This window comes from Oratosquilla oratoria, chromosome 17 (genome assembly GCF_046742065.1).
Source record: "Oratosquilla oratoria isolate Oo_2021 chromosome 17, ASM4674206v1, whole genome shotgun sequence".
Classification (NCBI taxonomy): Eukaryota; Metazoa; Arthropoda; class Malacostraca; order Stomatopoda; family Squillidae; genus Oratosquilla; species Oratosquilla oratoria.
In genome coordinates, this window is record NC_134793.1 from 31243694 (window position 1) to 31246193 (window position 2500).

Sequence of the window (2500 nt, forward strand, 5' to 3'; positions counted from 1 at the left end):
ATCTTTACTTTAGGAATATTTGCAGGAAAAAACGAAACAATATGAAATAGAATAGCTCTCCATTACCTTCATCCTCTTAAATTTTTACTTTAGGAATATTTGCAGAAAAAAACGAAACAATATGAAATAGAATAGCACTCCATTACCTTCGTCCTCTTAGTTTTACTTTGGAAATATTTGCAGAAAAACGAAACAATATGAAATGGAATAAAAGAAGACCGAAAGTTTTGGTCTATTAAAACGTCATCAGGGTGCAAAAAAAAAAAAAAAAAATAGATGAATAAATAAATAAATAAATAAAAACAAAAGAAAAAAAAATCAATGCAGAAACCAGACAGGGTAAGGAATAAATATGGGTATGTGGGGCTCCTGAATGTTGGCAAATAATTCTATTTATAATCAAACTTCCCAGCTTATGTAAGTCCATACTCAGATTTAAGTTATAATTGTACAGAAGTGAAGAAAAAAAAATCCTTCACTGATATGATTGGATTTAATGAATTTCCTGTCTAGTACTGGACACAAAACTACATTTGTGAAACCGGTAACCTTATCTTATCATATTTGCATCTTTAAATCTCTCGCAATGATGCCGTCAAGCGATTCTATTCAATTGAGTGAGACTAAGCCCAAAGGAAAAGTATGCTTTTATTTTTTCTATTTTATTTATTTATTTATTTATTTATTTTATTTTAAGTAATGCTTTTCTGTTGAATCGGGCGCTCTTTGCCCATCCCTCAGATGCTTATTGATTCATATCTTCCTCTCCATTTACCTAACTTTGCAAACCTTTATTTCTCTCCAACAGAATGGGCAGACGCGTCATCAGCCCCAACACCGTAATGACCGCAACGGCGGCAGGAGAAAGCCACGAGAGTTCAGATGACACTCGCAGCTCGCCATCGACCCTGAAGCCAACGCCACCTTCGCCACCACCACTGAGCCTTGAGCCACCACCTTCCCTCTTTAAAGTCAGGCTCAGCGTCGCCCGGCGCCCTCCTCCTTCGCCGGGCCAGCTTCCGACCCACCCGGCAGTTAGCGTCGTCGACGTCAAAACAGCGCAACCAGACTTACTGGTTTACAATAATCTCCGTACACGAGTTAACGTTATTCAAGTGGGAAACAAGAATACTGCTATTTGCGAATTTTTGTACTTTGAGACACTGGTGCGCATGTGTGTGTGTGTGTGCACGTGTGTGTGTGTGTGTGTGTGTGTGTGTGTGTGTGTGTGTGTGTGTGTGTGTGTGTGTGTGTGTGTGTGTGTGTGTGTGTGTGTGTGTGTGTGTGTGTGTGTGTGCGTGTGCATGTGTACGTGTGTGCGTGTGAGACATTGTTAAGCAAATACCGATCAGACCTTCTAAAAGGACACAATATTTTGGCTGCAGTGTGATCATGAAAATGCGGATTGTTTTTTGTTTGTTTGTTTTTTTCCTCAACAATCATGAACATCCTGACGGTGACCTCGACTCCTCGCCAGTTGGTAACACAAAGACATAATCTCGAAGGAAATAACCTAAAAGAGCGTCATGACGACGTACACCTGAAATATTTACGAAAACGTGTGCAAAGATGGCATGAATTCCCGTAAACTCTCTTGCTTGGACCAAAGTGTCTTTGACGTAAATGCTAAAATAACATATTATTGAGAACATTACTAGTAGTTTGTCTGGAAGCTTTCGTATTATCTACTCGCAATCTTAGCGTTGCGCTGGGGGTTTCATTTCTTCGCTGTTAGTCACTGTATAATTCTGGATAGAGAGAAAGATTGAACAGATACTCGCAAAGACGGCAGTGGCGTGTGACAAGAAGACTTGTAAATGTTGAAATCTACCATGATTAGTAAAATACAGCATGTTCGGTTTAAAACTGTTGAATCACAGAACACAGCAGTAGGAGTAATAATTTTTGTTAAACTGCGCACAGCTTTAACAAAACGAAATGAAGATTAGCTGCAATTCAATGTAACGTTGATAAGGAAATTTCTGCCAGGTTCAAATAAAAGAATAGAGCGTGATTTTTTTTTCTACTTCTCTTGAATATCAACTCCAAACGAACCAGATTTTCCCGCTCTCATTAACGTCTAAATACACAGCTGAGTAACAGCCATTTGACCGTAGCCATATATATATATATATATATATATATATATATATATATATATATATATATATATATATATATATATATCACACGCTTGTTAACATCGACGTTAATCATCACCATACTGAGATCACATTGCATCGCATCCGTCGTCCAACAACCGTGACGTCACCGTGAACAACCGTGAATTCTCTTTATATGACTTTGATTTCACTGCTCATCAAGCTCGGTGCAATGACGGCAGTGCACGTCAGGAAATTTTACTACAACACGTGACATCGTTCTGCAAGGAACAGCAGAGACTTAACCGTCAATTTCAAGCTACGGCCTGCAAAAAATGTCGTTCTGCGGACACTCAATGTATAGTATATCTTATGACCATTGAAAAAGAAAAAATATT

At 38.4% G+C, this 2500-nt stretch overlaps 1 protein-coding gene across 2 annotated transcripts in view; it reads left to right on the forward strand.

Annotated features, from left to right (window-relative positions):
- Window positions 1–2108, forward strand: part of fuss (SKI family transcriptional corepressor fussel) — a 270739-nt gene extending 268631 nt beyond the window's left edge. For both annotated transcript variants that reach the window (XM_076200838.1, XM_076200839.1), the window contains exon 9: window positions 809–2108. In XM_076200838.1, coding sequence (XP_076056953.1) covers window positions 809–843 — 35 coding nt within the window. In that variant the 3' untranslated portion in view covers window positions 844–2108. The remainder of the gene's footprint in view (window positions 1–808) is intronic.
- The last annotated feature ends 392 nt before the right edge of the window (window positions 2109–2500 follow it).